The following is a 24,348-nucleotide window of genomic DNA, read 5'->3' as shown; positions in this document are numbered from 1 at the left end:
AACACTTCATAAATCAACAGCAGAATTTACAAGAGTCGCAAACACTCGAGCAAAGCCATCCAAAATCAAAGTAGGTTCGAGAGTTATGCTGACTAACTTTAACAAAACGTCTACAATGCCAAAGCTTGATCAAAAGTTTGTTGGTCCTTATCGAGTAGTTGAACATATCACTGGTAATAAGTATAAGGTTAGAGAATTTAGTACTGGTCAGTATAAAGAATCGCATTTAGATCATATGAAGTTAGTATGTGATGATAATGATGTTCCAACCCAGACTAATGTGACAGACTCTGACAATCTTCCTGATCCTGTACTCTCTTCCTCTGATACTCAGTCAGACGATCAACCTGAATGTCGTTATTCCCTACGTACACGACAGGTATTGAGAAATCCTCAAGTATCATTTGTAACTACCAATTCAGATTTGCCTCAAATACAGCATGAGTTAGCCAGTGCAACAGAGTTTGATCCTCCCAGAGATGACACCCATTCTGCATGTCAATCTCACCCTAGCAGAGTTGGGGTTAAATGTAAATAACCTGTATAGATGAATAATTACAGTATCAACTTATCAGTATTCAAGAATTTTTTTTTTTTGTGTTCACGTTCTCTCCGAATTCTGAGAGTTAACAGTCTAGATTTGAGTGCACCGAATCTGCCTTTCTGTTAAACACTTCTTTCTTTGTATATATTCTTCCTTAGAATCCGTAGATCACATGAATACAGATCGATCGATCAAAATTTTTTTTATCACTTCTATTGTGTAATCTCAACGTTGAGTTTCATTCGATGAGTTTCATTTGATGAGTTTCATTCGATGAGTTTTCGTTGAGTTTCATTCGATGAGTTTCATTCGTTGAGTTTCATTCGATGAGTTTCATTTGATGAGTTTCATTCGATGAGTTGTGTTATATTATATCTTGTATTGCATTACAGTTTCAGTTACGTAAGCTTCCATTCCAATATTCTACTTATGTATGTTATAATGTTCAATTGTTGTGTACTTTGACATTGTATAGAATCAGCCCAAGCCATATACCTGCCATCTCTAGTTTGTATTAGTTGTATGTCGGGACGACATACGTTAGCGTAGCCGAGCTCTCAGTAGTAGTACCAGTTCCTAGTAACCAGTTACCAGTAACCAGTGTACCAGTAGATGACTCACTACCAACCGTCTCTGAGTGAATCACTGTCTGTATTCATATTGCTGCTGACCACAGCAGTATTTCAAACACCCCCTCACATATGGGTACTGGGGTTAGTCAGTCTTACGAGTGAGAGCAAGGAGGCAGGTCACGGCTGTTTGGCGCTTCCCACACTATCCATAATATATGTACTACCAGCCTACGTGAGTATTTCTTTACCCTATCCACGTGTTCGAACCCCACATGATATTCAACCCCACCAAGTGCAAAGTTATGAAGATTGGGGAAGGTGAAAGAAGACCGCAAACGGAGTACAGTCTGGGGGGAGCAAAGACTTCAAACCTCACTCAAGGAAAAGGATCTTGGGGTGAGCATCATACCGAGCACATCTCCTAAGGCGCGTGTGTGAGGTCTGTGTGTGTGTGTGTGTGTGTGTGTGTGTGTGTGTGTGTGTGTGTGTGTGTGTGTGTGTGTGTGTGTGTGTGTGTGTTTTAGCTTTCCTGAACCTTCAGTTTACAAGGAAACTCTGGTACTAAGTAATTACTGCAGTTGCAGACATTGTGTGTGTGTGTGTGTGTGTGTGTGTGTGTGTGTGTGTGTGTGTGTGTGTGTGTGTGTGTGTGTGTGTGTTTTATCTTTCCTGAAAATTAAGTTTAAAATGAAACTCTGGTACTAGCTAAGTAATTACTGCAGTTGCAGACATTGTTACATCAGCATTATAGCAGACCTACTGGACCATGCTAGGCAGGTTAAACTCTCTTCCTATCTTTATGTATAGTCATCGAGAAAGCAGCTTATATAGATACCCTAAAGGAGATTCTAGGATGTATATACATACACACCTCTAAATGTATGTACATGGAGATACTGACCTGACAGTGTATATACACAATAGAGATGACTGACTCACTTCACAGCTTAAGTGGTGACGAGGTTGTTAGACTTATTACGTCACTCTCCACTGGATATATATATATATATATATATATATATATATATATATATATATATATATATATATATATATATATATATATATATATATATATGTTACGTGGTCGTAGATATGGTGGTAGTAGTGGTGGCAGTAATAGTACTACTAGTACTAGTAGTACTAATAGTACTAGTAGTACCAATAGTACTAGTATTACTAGTAGTACTAGTATTACTAGTAGCTCTAGTATAAACTAGGAACAACTGGGTTAATCTCTAAAAATATTTTCACGAGACAACTCAAGAAGGAAAAAATCAAGACACAGTGATACCTTGATACCACTGACCTGGTGTTGATTCTTATGAGAGAACTTTAAACAACGTCTCCTCTTCCTCGAATCAAACCTAAATCACTTTGTATGCCCCAAGACTTGTTCCATACTTGTTCAGGCAACTTACACGTTTGTAAGAACTTCGTTACAATGGAGAAGAAAAAGGCACAATACCGGCACTGGAACAATACACGTTACGGTCCATTAACAAGTTAGAGTAACACACGAAGGTGAGGGAGCCAGTATACAAGGTGTTTCAAAAGATGGACCCGATTTGAAATCTCTACTCCTTTGAAATTGGGTCTAATATTTTGAAACACCTTGTGTATAGGCAAGGGGGTTAGGAACGGGATCACGAGAGGAAGAATAAGTAGTGGCAGTAGCAGTGGTTATAGAAAGTAGGAGGAGTAGTTTTAGTGAGACAAGAGATAGAAAAGGGGAGTGAAAGTTGAGGGGAGGCAATAGTAATGTTAGTAGCAATAGTAGTTATGGAGTAGTAGTAGTAGTAGTTGTAGTAATATAAGTGGGATCAGTCTAAGGACTGATCCCACTTATAGGAGCCCTGCAGGAGAGCTAAGAGCCCAAAAGAGGTAGGATCAACACCACAAGGGAGAACTGGAGGACAGAACACACTTACGCAGAAGAAATAATAATATCTTAATTTCTACCAGTACATGTACAAGGTATACAGACCATAGCTGACATCAATGACATTCTATTATACAGAAAGCCGCTTGTTATGCTGAGCATTTCCCGCAAATTAGGTCAGTTTTGTCCCAAGATGCGACCCACACTAGTCGACTACTACCCAGGTACCCATTTTACTGCTAGGTGAACATGGACAGCAGGTGTCCTAATGTTTTTCCAGCCGTACCGGGGATTCGATCTCCGGACCTCAGTGTGTGAGCTCAGTGCGCTAGAAGAGACAGGGAGAAGAGGAGAAGAAAGAATCAGGTCAAATCACGAGTGTTCTGATGTTTGCAGCACTTGATAATGTAATGCGTAAGAAAAACATCTACAGAGACAGCCACGACTAAGATTCATACTGGGAAAGTTGTGTATAAGTGATGCTTTAACAAGACAATGACTGTGACAGCTAGAAGTATGGTAGACAGTTTTACCAGAGGACCAGTCAATAACTGTGATTTCTAATATGACAGAAAAGAGCGTTATTGGTGTCGGCAAGAATGTCATGTCAGAGATCACAGTCATCTTATTGACTGGTCCTCTGGTAAAGTTGTCTCTGAGACACAAACCTCTCAGTGTATATACAATGAGAGGTGTATGCCCCGGTGTATATACACTGAGAGGTGCATGCCCCAGTGTATATACACTACACTCTCGTGTAGTACATAGACTTTAAGCCCCCATTAACCAACACTCGGTTCTGACCTACTTTATAGACGCACGTCAACTTGTGACAGTTCAACTGGGAGTCTGATGCACGTTAACTTGTTATAGTCCACCTATCTATCTGACGTACGTAAGCCTCGGATAGTCCACCACCTGGAAATCCGACGTACGTCCACCTGGAAATCCGACGTACGTCCACCTGGAAATCCGACGTACGTCCACCTGGAAATCTGACGTAATACAGCGACGTTATTACCGCACAAACACTGTATCACTTCCACGGCTGACGTAACATATCACAAACTCACCTTGAATCATTATCGACAGCATCATTTCTCCTATTTTTCACCAACTCCCATCAAATAACCACAATCCCCACAACCACAATCAAACCACCACCCACGAACGCCCTATCTACTGCAACGCGCAACAAAAATTTGCAATATCCAGTGATTTGAAACGGAATTCAATATTTTTCACGGCCGCCAACGGCGGCTCTGGGAAGACCGCTTGGAGTTAAGTATAAATAGAGCAACCGGAGAGCCTCAGGCATCAGTCTTGCGGTAGATTTCTTGGTGTTCGGTGTGTTCCGGGAGCAGCAGTTGTTTTGCTTGTCTGGTGTTGATACGAGGATCGTAGTTCTGTTATTGAATTAGGGATTGCTGGGTATAGTGAAGGAGGTGAGTTGAGTTAGACAGAAGGATTGTATTTGAGTGAGACTTGTACATGAGTTAATGGGGTTATCAAGGTTCATTTCTTGGGTAACACTGATAATGGGTTGGGTAATTTTTGTTAGTGGGTTTGGGTTGAAGAAGGACCTGCCTAGTATGGGCCAGTAGGCCTGCTATTCTAGGTTACAAATGGGATGATTTCTAGCAGAATTTATAGCCGTCATAGGCCTTAAATTCTAAGGATATCAACTTCAAAAGTGGTTGTTCTTGAACCTTACCTACATCCTTAAACAGGTTCACATGACCCTTGTAGTCCTTAAATCTTACCTACAACACCCTTAAAACAGGTTCACAGCCGTTGTAGCCTTTGACATTATAAAGAATTTGTTATATCTTGTCCCTAATGTTTGTTATACCTGAAAGAATCCTTTTGGGTTAGTCTTCGAATCCCTTGCAACTTTAACCTCATAATCTCTCTTTGCTTTTCCGATTCCATTTTTATTTCTCTCTTTAACTGAATATGTTTTTTTAACTGCCCATCCTCTCTTTTGATTCGCCTGTAAATGTCTCTCTTTTGGTCAATGTTTTAATCTATTGTTTACCTATTCAGGGTCATTTCTGTTTGATCTAATTTCTCTATTCGGCAACCATCACCACCTACCTGACCCATAGTCAGGTCATTCCAGCTCACCCCACCCAGGTAATTTCTCAGTCCTATGAAATCGGCCAAGCGGAAGTCAAGGACATTGACTTGATCGTAGTTAAGGTAATTCCATGATATAATGAAACTGATTGCAGCATAATCTAAATGAAGCCTAACCAATGATACATAGAGTTGAATAATAACCTGAGGACACTAAGAGTTCTATTCTCTTTATTGCTAACATTTAAGCAATGTTGTCTTGGTTTTAGAGCTTTGCACTTGTCTACTTTAAACTGTATCTGCCACTTTTCCGACCACTGCGTCAGTCTATTTAGATCTTCCTGCAGCTCTCTAGTGTCTTCGTCAGAGTTAATTCGACGGCTTATTTTGGTGTTATTTGCAAACTTGCTTATGTCACTGTTTATTTCTTCATTTATGTCATTTATGTAAATTGTGAACAACAAGAGGCCCAACACTGACCCCTGTGGAACAAGGGGCCCAACACTAAACCCCTATGGAACAACGAGGGGCCCAACACTGACCTCTGTGGAACAATGAGAGACCCAACACTGACCCCTATGGAACAATAAGGGGCCCAACACTGACCCCTGCGGAACATCGCTTGTGATGCGTCCTCGCTCTGATTTCTCTCTGTTTATGCAAAATCTCTGTTGCCTATCCGTCAACCGCACCTCTATCCAGGAAAAAATTTCTCCTATTCTGTGGTCCTCGACTTTCCTCAATAACCTCCGATATGGAAGAAACACTTCCTAGCGTCCCTGTGACTCATCTGAATTTTTTAAACTTGTAGCTGCGTCCTCTTGTTGCTGTGCTACATCTGTGACGCATTCTGTCCTTGTCCACCTTGTCAATTCCTCTCAATATTTTTTATGTCGTAATCATGTGTCCCCCCTATCCCTCCTGTCCTCCAGTGTTATCATACCCCCCTATCCCTCCTGTCCTCCAATGTTATCATATCCTCCCAATCCCTCCTGTCCTCCAGTGTTATCATACCCCCCTATCCCTCCTGTCCTCCAGTGTTATCATACCCCCCCTATCCCTCCTGTCCTCCAGTGTTATCATACCCCCCCCTATCCCTCCTGTCCTCCAGTGTTATCATATCCTTCCAATCCCTCCTGTCCTCCAGCATTATCATACCCCCCCCTATCCCTCCTGTCCTCCAGTGTTATCATATTCTTCCAATCCCTCCTGTCCTCCAGTGTTATCATACCCCCCCTATCCCTCCTGTCCTCCAGTGTTGTCATATCCCCCCTATCCCTCCTGTCCTCCAGTGTTATCATATCCCCCTATCCCTCCTGTCCTCCAGTGTTATCATATCCCCCCTATCCCTCCTGTCCTCCAGTGTTATCATATCCCCCCCTATCCCTCCTGTCCTCCAGTGTTATATCCTCCCAATCCCTCCTGTCCATTTACCAATCATTTTGTTGGTATTTCCACCATTATTACTCTGCGGACTGTTGTTTAACACTGTTGTTCTCCTCCAGCAGCCAACACTGATGGAGGGAGGTCAGTATATCATGGAGGGAGAAGAGGAGGCCAAGAGTACTACGCTGATCTTCTCCATGACAGAGGAGGTCGGGGCGCTGGCTAATGCCCTCAAGATATTCCAGGTAAATACCAACTAGTTTCTTCTCTCCCTTCTTCATTATCTTCCTGTTCGTTTCTTCTTCTTTTCTTCTTAGTGCTTTCTTCCCATTTCTTCTCTGATCCTCGGGAATCATTAGGTTTGTTTTCAAGAATGGGGAAATTGGGTCCCATTCTTTACGGAAATTCTTTTCTTTTTCCCAGCCTTAAAAAATTCTATACGTGTGATACACTTGGTATATCTGTGTTATACTGGTGATATACCTGTGATATACCTGTATTATACCCGTGTTATGCATGTGACAGGCCCACAACGTCAACCTGCTACACATCGAGTCTCGACCTTCAAGACGAGAAGCAAAGTACGAGTTTATGGTAGAGTGTGACTCGACCTCTGGTGACCTGGGAGCAGCCATGGAAGAGATGAGAGCCAGCTGTTCCTACTTCCAGGTCATCTCCAGGAACCACCTGGATAACAAGGGTAAGATACCTGGGTAACAAGGAATACCTGGATAACAAGGGTAAGATACCTGGGTAACAAGGGATACCTGGATAACAAGGGTAAGATACATGGGTAACAAGGGATACCTGGATAGCATGGGCAAGATAACAGGTGTGGTACACACCTGTTAGTGCACTAGTGGGCCCCGCCTACCTGTGTCTTTATCTCCAGCTGCTGCACCTCAAGACTGAGGGACTGATTACCCAATCTTCCAGTGGCTTCTGTAGGGCCAATAGACTGATTATCTTCCACCGAAGTTGAGGGACTGATTACCTCAAAGTAACCCTTCCAGGTCGTCTATAGTCCCAGGGATTGTACTTTAACAACCACATCTGCTGCGTCACACATCAAAGTTAACTATTTCTACTACTGGTGAGCCAACCACGCTTATGGTCTGCTGTTACTACTACTACACCAACTACCATAATTACTATGTCTACAACTACTGTTACTACAGCAACCACTACAACAAGCACTACTACTACTACTACTACAACTATTACTACTACTACTGCTATTACTACTACTACTACTGCTACTACTACTACTACTATTACTACTACTACTACTGCTACTACTACTACTATTACTTCTGCTGTTGCTGCCACTACTATACTACAATGACCACTAGCTTCCTTTGAGATTCTCTAGATTCCTACAACTCCACTGCTAAAGCTCTGGGCCCATCTTACACTCCTGGATGACTTTAATACCAGGGCCCCGACCACATGTAACCGCCTCTCCTATTACTGCCTCACTCCACTTTTCCCAGTGTTCCACTGTGAAGGCCTACTCTCTCTTAGTGGGCGAAACGTCTCTTAGATGCCAAGTTATCAGTGTTATGTATATAAGAAGGAACACTGCAGGAGGTCTACTGTCCCATACTAGGCAGGTCTTAATCATACCCGCTCAAGAAAGAGCACTGCAGGAGGCCTACTGGCCCATGTTAGGCAGGTGATCTGATTACACCTTCTCTTCCTTACAGACACAGTGCCCTGGTTCCCTCGTAAGATTGCCGATCTGGACCGCTTCGCCAATCAGATTCTCTCCTACGGATCAGAGCTGGATGCTGACCACCCTGGCTTTACTGACCCAATATACCGCGAGAGGAGGAAGTTCTTCGCTGACATTGCTTATTTCTACAGACAGTAAGTCCATAACTTCAACCTTATAATATATATATATATATATATATATATATATATATATATATATATATATATATATATATATATATGTGTGTGTGTGTGTGTGTGTGTGTGTGTGTGTGTGTGTGTGTGTGTGTGTGTGTGTGTGTGTGTGAGTGTTTGTGTGTGTGTGTGTGTGTGTGTGTGTGTGTGTGTGTGTGTGTGTGTGTGTGTGTGTGTGTGTGTGTGTGTGTGTATACTCACCTAGTTGAGGTTGCAGGGGTCGAGTCCAAGCTCCTGGCCCCGCTTCTTCACTGGTCGCTACTAGGTCACTCTCCCTGAACCGTGAGCTTTATCATACCTCTGCTCAAAGCTATGTATGGATCCTGCCTCCACTTCATCGCTTCCCAAACTATTCCACTTCCTGACTACTCTGTGGCTGGAGAAATACTTCCTAACATTCCTGTGATTCATCTGTGTCTTCAGCTTCCAACTGTGTCCCCTTGTTGTTGTGTCCAGTCTCTGGAACATCCTGTCTTCGTCCACCTTGTCAATTCCTCTCAGTATTTTGTAAGTCGTTATCATGTCCCCCCTATCTCTCTTGTCCTCCAGTGTCGTCAGGTTGATATCCCTAAATCTCTCCTCGTAGGACATACCTCTTAGCTCTGGGACTAGTCTTGTTGCAAACCTTTACACTTTCTCTAGTTTCTTCACGTGCTTAGCTAGGTGTGGGTTCCAAACTGGTGCCGCATACTCCAATATGGACCTAACGTACACGGTGTACAGGGTCCTGAACGATTCCTTATTAAGATGTCGGAATGCTGTTCTGAGGTTTGCTAGGCGCCTGTAAGCTGCAACAGTTATTTGGTTGATGTGCGCTTCAGGAGATGTGCCTGGTGTTATACTCACCCCAAGATCTTTTTCCTTGAGTGAAGTTTGTAGTCTCTGGCCCCCTAGACTGTACTCCGTAGGCGGTCTTCTTTGCCCTTCCCCAATCTTCATGACTTTGCACTTGGTGGGATTGAACTCCAGGAGCCAATTGCTGGACCAGGTCTGCAGCCTGTCCAGATCCCTTTGTAGTTCTGCCTGGTCTTCGATCGAGTGAATTCTTCTCATCAACTTCACGTCATCTGCAAACAGGGACACTTCGGAGTCTATTCCTTCCGTCATGTCGTTCACAAATACCAGAAACAGCACTGGTCCTAGGACTGACCCCTGTGGGACCCCGCTGGTCACAGGTGCCCACTGTGACACCTCGCCACGTATGTGTGTGTGTGTGTGTGTGTGTGTGTGTGTGTGTGTGTGTGTGTGTGTGTGTGTGTACTCACCTATTTGTGGTTGCAGGGATCGAGACATAGCTCCTGGCCCCGCCATTCACTGATCACTACTGGGTCCTCTCTCTCCCTGCTCCATGAGCTTTATCATACCTCTTCTTCAAGCTATGTATGGATCCTGCCTCCACTACATCACTCTCCAGATTGTTCCACTTCCTGACAACTCTATGACTGAAGAAATACTTCATAACATTCCTTTGACTCATCTGAGTCTTCAACTTCCAACTGTGACCCCTTGTTTCTGTGTCCCGTGTCTAGAACATCCTGCCTCTGTCCACCTTGTCAATTCCTCGCACTATGTCGTTATCATGTCTCCTCTAACCCTCCTGTCTTCCAGTGTCGCCAATTTCCCTTAACCTTCCTTCTCAGGACAATCCCCTTAGCTACTGAATTAGTTTTGTTGCAAACCTTTGCACTTTCTCTAATTTCTTGACGTGCTTGACCAGGTGTGAGTTCCAAACTGGCGCTGCGTATTCCAGTATGGGCCTGACGTACAAGGTGGACAGAGTCTTGAACGATTCCATACTGAGGTATCGGAACGCTATTCTTAGGTTTGCCAGGCGCCCATATGCTGCAGCAGTTATCTGGTTGATGTGCACCACAGGAGACATGCTCGGTGTTATACTCACCCCAAGATCTTTCTCCTTGATCGAGGTTTGCAGTCTTTGGCCACCTAGACTATACTATGTCTGCGGTCTTCTTTGTCCTTCCCCGATCTTCATGACTTTGCATTTGGTGGGGTTAAATTCGAGAAGCCAGTTGCTGGACTAGGTGTCCAGTCTGTCCAGGTCTCTTTGAAGTCCTGCCTGATCCTCATCTGATTTAATTCTCCTCATTAACTTCACATCATCTGCAAACAGGGACACTTCTGAATCTATCCCTTCAGTCCTGTCACTCACATATACCAAAAATAGCACTGGTCCTAGGACTGACCCCTGTGGGACCCCGCTTGCCACAGGCGCCCACTCTGACACCTCGTCACGTGCCATGACTCGTTGTTGCCTCCCTGTCAGGTATGTGTGTGCGTGTGTATGAATTATCGCCTGTGGACTCTGAAGGTTAACCTCGTGTTTGGTTAGATGAGGTTCCACTAGGGTGCTGCGTACTCCATGACTGGTCATGTTTGTTGTCAAGGATGATTATCCCTATTTACATCTTTGAAGGTCACCGTTGTGTGTGTCTGTGTACTCACATATTTGTGATTGCATGGGTCGAGACATAGCTCCTGGCCCCGTCTCTTCACTGATCGCTACTAGGTCTTCTCTTTCCCTGCTCCATGAGCTTTATCAAACCTCATCTTAAAGCTATGTATGGCTCCTGCCTCCACTACATCACTTGCCAGACTATTCCACTTCCTGACAACTCTGTGACTGAAGAAATACTTCCTAACATCCCTGTGATTCATCTGAGTCTTTAACTTCCAACTATGACCCCTTGTTTCTGTGTCCCATCTCTGGAACATCCTGTCTCTGTCCACCTTAGCTATTCCTCTCAGTATTTTGTATGTCGTTATCATGTCTCCCCTAACCCTCCTGTCCTCCAGTGAGTGTGTATGTGTGTGTGTGTGTGTGTGTGTGTGTGTGTGTGTGTGTGTGTGTGTGTGTGTGTGTGTGTGTGTGTGTGTGTGTGTGTTATAACCCAGCAAAACCAGGTAGTGTGGCTCATTTCCATTGAAATCAAAAGGACACAAGTGCAACTAATGTGACATTTATTGTGGCAACGTTTCGCTCTCCAGGAGCTTTATCAAGCCATTACAAACAATACGCGGACACAGAGGGTATATAAAGGCTCAGAGTGAGGTGCAATACTACTACTACTACTACTACTACTACTACTACTACTACTACTACTACCACCACTAGTGAACATCGAAATGTTACCTCACTAGTATTGCACCTCACTCTGAGCCTTTATATACCCTCTGTGTCCATGTATTGTTTGTAATGGCTTGATAAAGCTCCTGGAGAGCGAAACGTTGCCACAATAAAATGTCACATTAGTTGCACTTGTGTCCTTTTACTTTACATATTGTCGGTAATTCTACCAACTTTATTACAATCCATTGAAATCCTTCGGTCCTCCCCCAGGATGCCACCCACAACACTCGGCTAACACCCAGGTACCTATGTAGTCATAGGTGACCAAGGCAGCAGGTGCTGTACGTATGGATAAATCTCTTAACCTAACACCTGCAGTCCCCGTTTATTTACCAATAAGTAGGTACCTGAGTGTTAGTCTACTAATACCTGCTGTCACTGTTCACCTAGCAGTAAGTAGGTATCTGGTAATTAGCTAACTGCTTTGGGTGGCATCCTGAGGAAGTTCCTAAGAACTGCAATAAAAATAAACCATACTAACTGGCTTCTCAGGCTTATCCTGGCTTCCCAGGCTTATCCTGTCTTCCCAGGCTTATCCTGGCTTCCCAGGCTTATCCTGGCTTATTATGAACTAACTGAGGTTAACAATCAACAGAAAAACAAATATATATTTTTAAAATGATTCCTATTTGTCCCTATTAAACAGCCACCAGTGTTACATTTGTCCCTATTAAAAAGCCACCAATGTCACATTTATCCCTATTAAACAGTCACCAATGTCACATTTGTCCCTATTAAACAGTCACCAATGTCACATTTGTCCCTATTAAACACCCACCAATGTCACATCTATCCCTATTAAATCAACAATCATATTAAAACAGCTGAATTCATCCATTATATCCGCGTGTACTCTAAATAATCAATTCCCACAATTCCCAGCAATCAAGAAATTCCCAGAATTGACTACACGGAGGAGGAGGTGGCCACCTGGGGTAATGTATTTCGTAACTTAACGAAACTGTACAAGACTCACGCATGTAAGGAACACAACATGGTGTTCCCGCTGCTTATAGAGAACTGTGGCTACCGGGAGGATAATATTCCGCAGCTCCAAGACGTTTCGAACTTCCTCAAAGGTGAGAAATGTTGGGAAATGTACCGTCTGGAGGGTTTTCCTGGAGATATCGGAGTTACCCCTTCGAAATTTTGTTTTTGTTACCCCTAATTTTTTTTATTTATGCCTTTAATAATTTTCAGTAGTTATCCCTTCAATATTTTTCAATAGTTAGCCTCTCAATATTTTTCAGTAGTTATCCCTTCAATATTTTTCAATAGTTAGCCTCTCAATATTTTTCAATAGTTATCCCTTCAATATCTTTAACATAGCTATCCTCTCAATATTTGTTAACAAATATTAATGATAACACAGTTAACACAGTGAGAAAATACTCAAGAAATTTAACGGTAACTACACTAATTGGACTAAAACAATCTTACTGAAATATGTTGGAAACACAGAATGAGTGATTTGTACTATTGTGTTCAGAATGAGTTTAATACCATTAGTATCTGAACCATTAAAAAATGAGAGAAGAGGCAGTTTAGAAAGGGAGAGACGGTTCCTCTACAGGAGAAGGTGCAGAATCACAGAGCCCTGTGTTGCGAATTTAGAAAAGTGACAAATTAAAGAGACACTTGTGTAAGACATAGGAGTCTTTACTCTAGATATGTTACATAAAACAGTGGCTTCTGCAGTCGTATTCAGAGAAGAATGGTGTAAGGTAAAGAGTTTGAGGTAATCCGTCCCTCAGCCTGGAGTCGATGCATTCAACCTATCAAACAGTGGTGGTCAGAACGCATTGACTCCAGGCTGAGGGACTGATTACCTCAAACGACCCCTGGTCTTCCACTCTTCTCTGTATTGGACTGAAGAAGTCACTGGCTGGCGAAACGTTTTTACAGTAAAGATTCCCAAATACTGCCCAAGTATCTCATTCTTCCAGCTTAATTATAAGGATGAGAAATGCTGGTTAGAAAGAATTAAAATACTGAGAAGATACTGAATGTGTCTTCGTTTAGGAGGGACAGAGAACAAGAAATCACTACTGGAACTGAAATCCAAATCACTACTGGAGCTGAAATCCAAAATCCTCTTTCTTATTTCCAAAATCCGGAATAAAATCCACATCTAGTATCAGGCTCTTGCTTAAAGGAGATGGAGCTCACGGTGACAACAATGCCCATAAGAAATAAGTCACTTTGACTTTTTTGGGTTATACTATATTTATTTACTACAAGTACATGTACAAGGTATACAGACCATAGCTGACATCAGTGACATACTACTGTATAGAAAGTCACTTGTTATGTAGAGCATTTCACACAAATTAGGTCAGTTTTGTCCCAGGATGCGACCCACACCAGTCCACTGACACCCAGGTACCCATTTTACTGGTGAGTGAACATAGACAACCGGTGTATACACGTCCAATGTTTCTACCCTCACTGGGAATCGAACCCAGAACCTCGCCGCGTGAAGCGAGAGCTTAAGCCACCAGGCCACGGGGCAATTTATAATATAAAGAGCTTAAAAAGGCAAAACAGTGTGACTGGAACAATACACAAATAACCCGCATATACGAGAGAGGAACTTACGACGACGTTTCGGTCCGACAGGTTCCTAAACCTGTATTCCCTGGAACGCAGGCGAGAGAGATACATGATTTTATACACTTGGAAAATCCTAGAGGGACTAGTACCGAACTTGCACACGAAAATCACTCACTACGAAAGCAAAAGACTTGGCAGACGATGCAACATCCCCCCAATGAAAAACAGGGGTGTCACTAGCACGTTAAGAGACCATACAATAAGTGTCAGGGGCCCGAGACTGTTCAACTGCCTCCCAGCACACATAAGGGGGATTACCAACAGACCCCTGGCAGTCTTCAAGCTGGCACTGGACAAGCACCTAAAGTCGGTTCCTCACCAGCCGGGCTGTGGCTCGTATGTTGGTTTGCGTGCAGCCAACAGTAACAGCCTGGTTGATCAGGCTCTGATCCACCAGGAGGCCTGGTCACAGACCGGGCCGCGGGGGCGTTGACCCCCGGAACTCTCTCCAGGTAAACTCCAGGTAAACTGACTAGTCACACTGACACACGAAGTGAGGGAGCCAGTATATACAGGAAAGGAGGACAGGGACGGGACTAGGAGAGAAAGAAGGTACTGGAGTAGTAATGGGAGAGATAATTTACACTATACTACATGATAATTGTAATTATGTGTATCTATACCTAAATAAACTTACTGAGTAAAGCAATGGAATCACAACACAAGACTGTGGTCTACTGAGGCTTCAGAGGGACTGATCACCACAAACTAACCCACAGGATCCCAATGGAAATAAACCACTGACTGCTTTGGGTTATCCTAGGTAATTTACACACATGTTACTGTGTATAATAATGTGTGCCTGTACCTAAATAAACTTATTTACAGATTGTACTGGCTTCACCTTGCGTCCCGTGGCAGGTCTTCTGTCATCTAGGGACTTTCTGGCAGGCTTGGCATTCAGAGTTTTCCACTCAACACAGTACATCCGTCACCCTAGTATGCCACTCTACACGCCGGAGCCTGACATCTGTCATGAACTATTGGGTCATGCGCCTCTCCTAGCTGATCCTTCCTTTGCGCAGTTCTCGCAGGAGATTGGTTTAGCCTCCCTGGGGGCGCCTGATGAGTTTATTGAAAAGTTAGCAACGGTGAGTTGAGATTATTTTGGTTTTTATTTTCCACCTCGGAACTTTAACATCCTCACTCATTCCCACCTGCAGGACTGTAACATCCTCACTCATCCTTCAGAGTGCAGGTACTGTACTTCCCACCTCCAGAACTGTAACATCCTCACCCATCCTTCAGAGTGCAGGTACTGTACTTCCCACCTCCAGAACTGTAACATCCTCACCCATCCTTCAGAGTGCAGGTACTGTACTTCCCACCTCCAGAACTGTAACATCCCCACTCATCCTTCAGAGTACAGGTACTGTACTTCCCACCTCCAGTATTGTAACATCCCCACTCATCCTTCAGAGTGCAGGTACTGTACTTCCCACCTCCAGTACTGTAACATCCTCACTCATCCTTCAGAGTACAGGTACTGTACTTCCCACCTCCAGTATTGTAACATCCCCACTCATCCTTCAGAGTACAGGTACTGTACTTCCCACCTCCAGTATTGTAACATCCCCACTCATCCTTCAGAGTGCAGGTACTGTACTTCCCACCTCCAGAACTGTAACATCCTCACCCATCCTTCAGAGTACAGGTACTGTACTTCCCACCTCCAGTATTGTAACATCCCCACTCATCCTTCAGAGTACAGGTACTGTACTTCCCACCTCCAGTATTGTAACATCCCCACTCATCCTTCAGAGTACAGGTACTGTACTTCCCACCTCCAGTATTGTAACATCCCCACTCATCCTTCAGAGTGCAGGTACTGTACTTCCCACCTCCAGTACTGTAACATCCCCACTCATCCTTCAGAGTACAGGTACTGTACTTCCCACCTCCAGTATTGTAACATCCCCACTCATCCTTCAGAGTGCAGGTACTGTACTTCCCACCTCCAGAACTGTAACATCCTCACCCATCCTTCAGAGTACAGGTACTGTACTTCCCACCTCCAGTACTGTAACATCCCCACTCATCCTTCAGAGTGCAGGTACTGTACTTCCCACCTCCAGTACTGTAACATCCTCACTCATCCTTCAGAGTGCAGGTACTGTACTTCCCACCTCCAGTATTGTAACATCCCCACTCATCCTTCAGAGTACAGGTACTGTACTTCCCACCTCCAGTATTGTAACATCCCCACTCATCCTTCAGAGTACAGGTACTGTACTTCCCACCTCCAGTATTGTAACATCCCCACTCATCCTTCAGAGTGCAGGTACTGTACTTCCCACCTCCAGTACTGTAACATCCTCACCCATCCTTCAGAGTACAGGTACTGTACTTCCCACCTCCAGTATTGTAACATCCCCACTCATCCTTCAGAGTACAGGTACTGTACTTCCCACCTCCAGTATTGTAACATCCCCACTCATCCTTCAGAGTACAGGTACTGTACTTCCCACCTCCAGAACTGTAACATCCTCACTCATCCTTCAGAGTGCAGGTACTGTACTTCCCACCTCCAGTACTGTAACATCCTCACTCATCCTTCAGAGTGCAGGTACTGTACTTCCCACCTCCAGTATTGTAACATCCCCACTCATCCTTCAGAGTACAGGTACTGTACTTCCCACCTCCAGTATTGTAACATCCCCACTCATCCTTCAGAGTACAGGTACTGTACTTCCCACCTCCAGTATTGTAACATCCCCACTCATCCTTCAGAGTACAGGTACTGTACTTCCCACATCCAGTATTGTAACATCCCCACTCATCCTTCAGAGTACAGGTACTGTACTTCCCACCTCCAGTATTGTAACATCCCCACTCATCCTTCAGAGTACAGGTACTGTACTTCCCACCTCCAGTATTGTAACATCCCCACTCATCCTTCAGAGTACAGGTACTGTACTTCCCACATCCAGTATTGTAACATCCCCACTCATCCTTCAGAGTACAGGTACTGTACTTCCCACCTCCAGTATTGTAACATCCCCACTCATCCTTCAGAGTACAGGTACTGTACTTCCCACCTCCAGTATTGTAACATCCCCACTCATCCTTCAGAGTACAGGTACTGTACTTCCCACCTCCAGTATTGTAACATCCCCACTCATCCTTCAGAGTACAGGTACTGTACTTCCCACATCCAGTATTGTAACATCCCCACTCATCCTTCAGAGTACAGGTACTGTACTTCCCACCTCCGGTATTGTAACATCCCCACTCATCCTTCAGAGTACAGGTACTGTACTTCCCACCTCCAGTATTGTAACATCCCCACTCATCCTTCAGAGTACAGGTACTGTACTTCCCACCTCCAGTATTGTAACATCCCCACTCATCCTTCAGAGTACAGGTACTGTACTTCCCACCTCCAGTATTGTAACATCCCCACTCATCCTTCAGAGTACAGGTACTGTACTTCCCACCTCCAGTATTGTAACATCCCCACTCATCCTTCAGAGTACAGGTACTGTACTTCCCACCTCCAGAACTGTAACATCCCCACTCATCCTTCAGAGTACAGGTACTGTACTTCCCACTTCCAGAACTGTAACATCCTCACTCAACCTTCAGAGTACAGGTACTGTACTTCCCACCTACATGTTTCACTATAAATACTTGGTCTACACACCCCCTACCCTTCCTGAAGCCTCCTTGTTCATCTGCTATCCTGCTCTCCGTCTTACTCTTAATTCTTTCAATAACTCTACCGTATTCCTTACCAGGTATACTCAACAGGCTTATTTCTCCATAATTTCTACCCTCTTTTGTCCCCTTTGCCTTTATACAAAGGAACTATGTATATTCTCTGCCAGTTTCTAGGTACCTTACCATCTTCCATACATTTATTAAATAAAAGCACCAACCATTCCAACACTATATTCTCCCCTGCTTTTAATATTTCTGCCATGATCCCATCAATCCCAGCTGCTTTATTCCCTCATTTCGTTCTACCCACTGCCTAATGCATCTCCCCCACACTCACACAGCATCATGCACCTCCCCACCCCCCACACACAGCCTCACGTACCTCCTTCACACACACAACTGGCTCTTCCTCACTCCTACAAGATATTATACCTCCCTGCCCAATGCACGAAATCACAGCTCCCATATCCATACATTCCAAGCCCCTATCCATACATTCCAAGCCCCTATGCATACATTCCAAGCCCCTATCCATACATTCCAAGTCCCTATTCATGCATTCCAAGCCCCTATCCATACATTCCAAGTCCCTATCGATCAATCCAAGCCCCTATCCATACATTCCAAGCCCCTATCCATAAATTCCAAGCCACTATCCATTAACTTCAGCCTCTACCCATCTACTCAACAGTGTTACTGGTTCACGGTGGAGTATGGAATCTGTCGACAAGATGGGAAGAACAAGGCTTATGGAGCTGGCTTACTGTCGTCCTTCGGAGAGCTTGAGTACTGTCTCACTGACAAACCTGAGTTGAGGTGCTTCGACCCAGCCAAGACCTGTGTCCAGAAGTACCCCATTACTGAGTACCAGCCTGTTTACTATGTTGCTGAGAGCTTCGAGGACGCCAAACAGAAGCTTATGTGAGCTTAGTCTGTTGTTGAGTTTTACTCTCTCTTCTTTATTAACTTTGTTCGTTTGCTTTCTCTTCTGTTCTTTTGCATTTTCTTTTGTTTCTTTGCTTTTTCTTTTCTTCCACTTTCTGTTAATGACTTATAAATCGTAGTAAATTTTTTCTTGTAGAAATTTTTTGACGTGTGATTGTGTTTTTCTGTGTTAATAGATTTATTGAATTAAAACACATGTATACGTATACGGGGCCAGGAGCTGTGACTCGACCTCTGCAACCCCCATATAGACGAGTACACACACACACACACACACACACACACACACACACACACACACACACACACACACTATACACCCCACACAACACACCACACAGACATAACACACACACACCCCACACAACACACCCCACACAACACACCCCACACAACACACCACACAGACATAACACACACACACCCCACACAACACACCCCACACAACACACCACACAGACATAACACACACACACCCCACACAACACACCCCACACAACACACCACACAGACATAACACACACACACCCCACACAACACACCACACACAACACACCACACAGACATAACACACACACACCCCACACAACACACCACACACAACACACCACACAGACATAACACACACACACCCCACACAACACACCACACACAACACACCACACAGACACAACACACACACACCCCACACAACACACCCCACACAACACACCACACAGACATAACACACACACACCCCACACAACACACCACACACAACACACCACACAGACACAACACACACACACCCCACACACACACACCCCACACAACACACCCCACACAACACAGACATAACACACACACACCCCACACAACACACCACACACAACACACCACACAGACACAACACACACACACCCCACACACACACACCCCACACAACACACCACACACAACACACCACACACAACACACCACACAGACACAACACACACACACCCCACACAACACACCCCACACAACACACCACACAGACATAACACACACACCCCACACAACACACCCCACACAACACACCACACAGACATAACACACAACACACCCCACACAACACACCCCACACAACACACCACACAGACACAACACACACACACCCCACACAACACACCCCACACAACACACCACACAGACACAACACACACACACCCCACACAACACACCCCACACAACACACCACACAGACATAACACACACACACCCCACACAACACACCACACAGACATAACACACAACACACCCCACACAACACACCACACACAACACACCACACAGACACAACACACACACACCCCACACACACACACCCCACACAACACACCACACAGACACAACACACACACACCCCACACAACACACCACACACAACACACCACACAGACACAACACACACACCCCACACACACACACACACCCCACACAACACACCACACACAACACACCACACAGACACAACACACACACACCCCACACAACACACCCCACACAACACACCACACAGACACAACACACACACACCCCACACAACACACCCCACACAACACACCCCACACAACACACCACACAGACACAACACACACATACCCCACACAACACACCACGCAGACACAACACACACACACCCCACACAACACACCCCACACAACACACCCCACACAACACACACCCCACACAACACACACCCCACACAACACACCCCACACAACACACCCCACACAACACACCCCACACAACACACCACACAGACACAACACACACACACCCCACACAACACACCCCACACAACACACCCCACACAACACACCCCACACAACACACCCCACACAACACACCACACAGACACAACACACACACACCCCACACAACACACCACACAGACACAACACACACACACCCCACACAACACACCCCACACAACACACCACACAGACATAACACACACACACCCCACACAACACACCACACACAACACACCACACAGACAAAACACACACACACCCCACACAACACACCACACAGACACAACACACACACACCCCACACAACACACCCCACACAACACACCACACAGACAAAACACACACACACACCACACAGACACAACACATACACACCCCACACAACACACCCCACACAACACACCACACAGACACAACACACACACACCCCACACAACACACCCCACACAACACACCCCACACAACCCCCCCCCCACACACACAGCACTCAACTAATTCAATCTCTTCTGTTTACAGTCAATTCGCAACATCAATCCCAAGACCATTCTCAGTGCGCTACAACCCATACACTCAATCAGTTGAAATACTCAACTCTAAGCCTCAGATCGAAGCTCTAGTGAGGGAGATCAATTGTGACATGCAAGTCCTCATGGATGCTCTACTTAAGCTCACTTAGACACGCTCAGCTCCTCTAAGAGGTCAACTTTAAGAAGCACTCATGGACGCTCTAAGCTCACTTAAAGACGGTCAGCTCCTCAGATCTAAGCTCCTCTAAGAGATTACCTGTAAGGAGCATTCATGGATGCTCTAAGCTCACTTAAAGACGGTCAGCTCTACAGATCAAAGCTCCTGTAAGAAGCATTCATGGATGCTCTAAGCTCACTTAAACACGGTCAGCGCCTCAGATCTAAGCTCCTGTAAGAGATCACCTGTAAGAAGCACTCATGGATGCTCTAAGCTCACTTAAAGACGGTCAGCTCCTCAGATCTAAGCTCCTCTAAGAGATTACCTGTAAGGAGCATTCATGGATGCTCTAAGCTCACTTAAAGACGGTCAGCTCTACAGATCAAAGCTCCTGTAAGAAGCATTCATGGATGCTCTAAGCTCACTTAAACACGGTCAGCGCCTCAGATCTAAGCTCCTGTAAGAGATCACCTTTAAGAAGCACTCATGGACGCTCTAAGCTCACTTAAACACGGTCATCTCCTCAGATCAAAGCAATTATAGAATCAACTGTCTTTGATCTGCTAATTGTAAATAACTCATTACCACTAACTTAGCCAATAAGATAATTAACTCCAGCTCCTGGGCCCATTTTATGCCTCTATAATTTGTTGACTATCAGCCAGAGAACAGGCATTGGGGTGACTGTCACCCAAAGTATATGTATAAGGTGACTATCACCCACATGTGACATATTTAGACCTCAAATGAGGTCCTCTTCAGAAGACCTGCCAAGGAGGGCACTGACCGTCAACCGATACTCAAAAAGTGCAGACAAGTCCTGGTTCCTCCCTCCAGCTGTGTTTTCACCGTATTAAGAAAAGCTAATCGCACTACTACCCTAGAATATGGCTGTTGGAGTTCAATATTACCCATATCTTTAATATTATTATAAAATCAATGTTATGCTTACTATTAATATTATACAATATATATTATTTTATTGATAATAAAATATAATATACTTAATTATTTCTACCTTTATAATTATGAAATTGTTATAATAAAAAAGAAGCGCTAAACCTACGAGGGTCATACAGCAATAATTATGAAAAAATATACAGTAAAACCTCGGGTCACGAATGCTTCCGAACACGAACGAATCGGTTCACGACCAAAAAATTCGCCAAATTTTGCATCTGGTCACGAACACATAATCGGGTGCCGAACAAACGCAGCCGCGCCACACCCCATGACCGGGTTGGCAAAGCTATCACTTCATACACGGAGGGCCCGGGTTGGATTCTCAGCGAGGTGGAAATATTTCGACACGTTTCCTTACACCTGTTGTCCTGTTCACCTAGCAGCAAATAGGTACCTGGGTGTTAGTCGACTGGTGTGGGTCGCATCCTGGGGGACAAGATTGAGGACCCCAATGGAAATAAGACAGTCCTTGTAATAAAGTTGGTAGAATTACCGACAATATGTAAAGTAAAAGGACACAAGTGCAACTAATGTGACATTTTATTGTGGCAACGTTTCGCTCTCCAGGAGCTTTGTCAAGCCATTGGTAATGGCTTGATAAAGCTCCTGGAGAGCGAAACGTTGCCACAATAAAATGTCACATTAGTTGCACTTGTGTCCTTTTACTTTACAAGACAGTCCTTGATGACGCACTGACTTTTTTGGGTTATCCTGGATGGCTAACCCTCTGGGGTTAAAAATCCGAAAGAAATCTTATCTCTCCACATTCCCTACCTTTTTTTTTTTCACTCGCGCCAATTTTCCCCACTTCCCGTAATTACGACAGTGATAAATTCGGATTAGCAATGTTTTATTAGCAAGCACAGCTTCTCGCAGCGCCAGTACCCAGCTAGGGCTTAACATATATGATTTTTGGTAAATATTTTTTTTCTTAGTTGTTTGTTGGGCTATCTTATTGAAACTTGGGCAATGTATGATGGAAAAAGGCTTCTTAATGTACACCAAAAATTAAAGAAATCGGACGATAAATAACGGAGTTCACTGCTAAGACATTAGATGTTATTCAAGGTTTTCTCAGTGTTATTCAAGGTTTTCTCGGTGTTATTCAAGGTTTTCTCAGTGTTATTCAAGGTTTTCTCAGTGTTATTCAAGGTTTTCTCAGTGTTATTCAAGGTTTTCTCAGTGTTATTCAAGGTTTTCTCAGTGTTATTCAAGGTTTTCTCAGTGTTATTCAAGGTTTTCTCAGTGTTATTCAAGGTTTTCTCAGTGTTATTCAAGGTTTTCTCAGGGTTATTCAAGGTTTTCTCAGTGTTATTCAAGGTTTTCTCAGGGTTATTCAAGGTTTTCTCAGTGTTATTCAAGGTTTTCTCAGTGTTATTCAAGGTTTTCTCAGTGTTATTCAAGGTTTTCTCGGTGTTATTCAAGGTTTTCTCAGTGTTATTCAAAGTTTTCTCAGTGTTATTCAAGGTTTTCTCAGTGTTATTCAAGGTTTTCTCAGTGTTATTCAAGGTTTTCTCAGTGTTATTCAAGGTTTTCTCAGGGTTATTCAAGGTTTTCTCAGTGTTATTCAAGGTTTTCTCAGTGTTATTCAAGGTTTTCTCAGTGTTATTCAAGGTTTTCTCAGTGTTATTCAAGGTTTTCTCAGTGTTATTCAAGGTTTTCTCAGTGTTATTCAAGGTTTTCTCAGTGTTATTCAAGGTTTTCTCAGTGTTATTCAAGGTTTTCTCAGTGTTATTCAAGGTTTTCTCAGTGTTATTCAAGGTTTTCTCAGTGTTATTCAAGGTTTTCTCAGGGTTATTCAAGGTTTTCTCAGGGTTATTCAAGGTTTTCTCAGTGTTATTCAAGGTTTTCTCAGTGTTATTCAAGGTTTTCTCAGTGTTATTCAAGGTTTTCTCAGTGTTATTCAAGGTTTTCTCAGTGTTATTCAAGGTTTTCTCAGTGTTATTCAAGGTTTTCTCAGTGTTATTCAAGGTTTTCTCAGTGTTATTCAAGGTTTTCTCAGTGTTATTCAAGGTTTTCTCAGTGTTATTCAAGGTTTTCTCAGTGTTATTCAAGGTTTTCTCAGTGTTATTCAAGGTTTTCTCAGTGTTATTCAAGGTTTTCTCAGTGTTATTCAAGGTTTTCTCAGTGTTATTCAAGGTTTTCTCAGGGTTATTCAAGGTTTTTACATTTAGTTTACTAAA

General features: G+C 43.9%; 1 protein-coding gene across 6 annotated transcripts in view; it reads left to right on the top strand.

Moving 5' to 3' along the window:
* Hn (phenylalanine hydroxylase) overlaps window positions 1–22,228 on the top strand; it is a 42,906-nt gene extending 20,678 nt beyond the window's left edge. For 2 of the 6 annotated variants that reach the window (XM_070079828.1, XM_070079829.1), the window contains exons 2-8: window positions 6,586–6,708; window positions 6,989–7,163; window positions 8,170–8,332; window positions 12,405–12,601; window positions 14,964–15,226; window positions 18,487–18,716; window positions 21,035–22,228. In XM_070079828.1, coding sequence (XP_069935929.1) covers window positions 6,586–6,708; window positions 6,989–7,163; window positions 8,170–8,332; window positions 12,405–12,601; window positions 14,964–15,226; window positions 18,487–18,716; window positions 21,035–21,194 — 1,311 coding nt within the window. In that variant the 3' untranslated portion in view covers window positions 21,195–22,228. Of the gene's footprint in view, window positions 1–4,308; window positions 4,444–6,582; window positions 6,709–6,988; window positions 7,164–8,169; window positions 8,333–12,404; window positions 12,602–14,963; window positions 15,227–18,486; window positions 18,717–21,034 lie in introns of those variants that run through there. The other 4 variants (XM_070079827.1, XM_053799643.2, XM_070079830.1 and 1 more) reach the window with 3 other exon arrangements.
* The last annotated feature ends 2,120 nt before the right edge of the window (window positions 22,229–24,348 follow it).

Source organism: Cherax quadricarinatus, unplaced genomic scaffold, assembly GCF_038502225.1.
Source record: "Cherax quadricarinatus isolate ZL_2023a unplaced genomic scaffold, ASM3850222v1 Contig25, whole genome shotgun sequence".
Taxonomy (NCBI): domain Eukaryota; kingdom Metazoa; phylum Arthropoda; class Malacostraca; order Decapoda; family Parastacidae; genus Cherax; species Cherax quadricarinatus.
This window is presented reverse-complemented; position numbering and strand designations above follow the sequence as displayed.